This window comes from Penaeus monodon, chromosome 15, assembly GCF_015228065.2.
Source record: "Penaeus monodon isolate SGIC_2016 chromosome 15, NSTDA_Pmon_1, whole genome shotgun sequence".
Classification (NCBI taxonomy): domain Eukaryota; kingdom Metazoa; phylum Arthropoda; class Malacostraca; order Decapoda; family Penaeidae; genus Penaeus; species Penaeus monodon.
Genome location: NC_051400.1, coordinates 40,367,656 through 40,368,239, shown reverse-complemented (window position 1 = coordinate 40,368,239; position 584 = coordinate 40,367,656). Strand labels below are relative to the sequence as shown.

At 41.4% G+C, this 584-nt stretch overlaps 1 protein-coding gene across 1 annotated transcript in view; it reads right to left on the bottom strand.

Moving 5' to 3' along the window:
• The window catches only part of LOC119582041 (organic cation transporter protein-like), a gene marked incomplete at its 3' end in the record, with an annotated part of 33,146 nt that overhangs the window by 7,559 nt on the left and 25,003 nt on the right, over positions 1–584 (bottom strand). The window contains 1 exon segment of the mRNA XM_037930280.1: positions 17–171. Within this exon segment, the coding sequence (XP_037786208.1) occupies positions 17–171 (155 nt within the window).

Genomic DNA, 584 nt, shown 5'->3' with positions numbered 1-584 from the left:
AGCGGGCAACACCCACCGAGGATGTAGCCTGTCTGGAGGGACGTCGGATGCATGACGCCAAGCAGGAACCTAGCGCCAAGCAGGAGTGGTAGTGAGTAGAGAAAGCAAGATCCGATAGCTATAACTGTGTAGATGATTGAGCTCACGGACACCATGGGAAGCCTTCCGAATCTGCGGATTGGTAATGAGCTGTTAGGCGATTTGTTTGAGGTGGTTCTGAGAGGATGCGATGGTTGGGAGTTGAAGCTGTTTGGAGTTCGTTGCAAAAAAAAAAAAGGATTAGGCATTAATTCGATTCTAATATTAGATGATTCATTTTTTTTTTTTTTGGCCAAAGGTTAATTCGAGTAGAAGATTAGTAGCTATCCAGAAGAAGAAAAAACTCGAATATGGGGTGTCAATGAATCATTAGGCAATTATGCTTGAGGTTTGAGGAGTAGGACTTGATAAGACTGGAGAAGAAATTGGTAAGACTGGTATAGTGAAGCAGATATTTACATCCAAGTCTTATCATCATTAGTTATTAAGTAGATGGTCAATTAGGAGTAGTTTGAAATCAACGTCATTCGATGGTTTGAACTCAT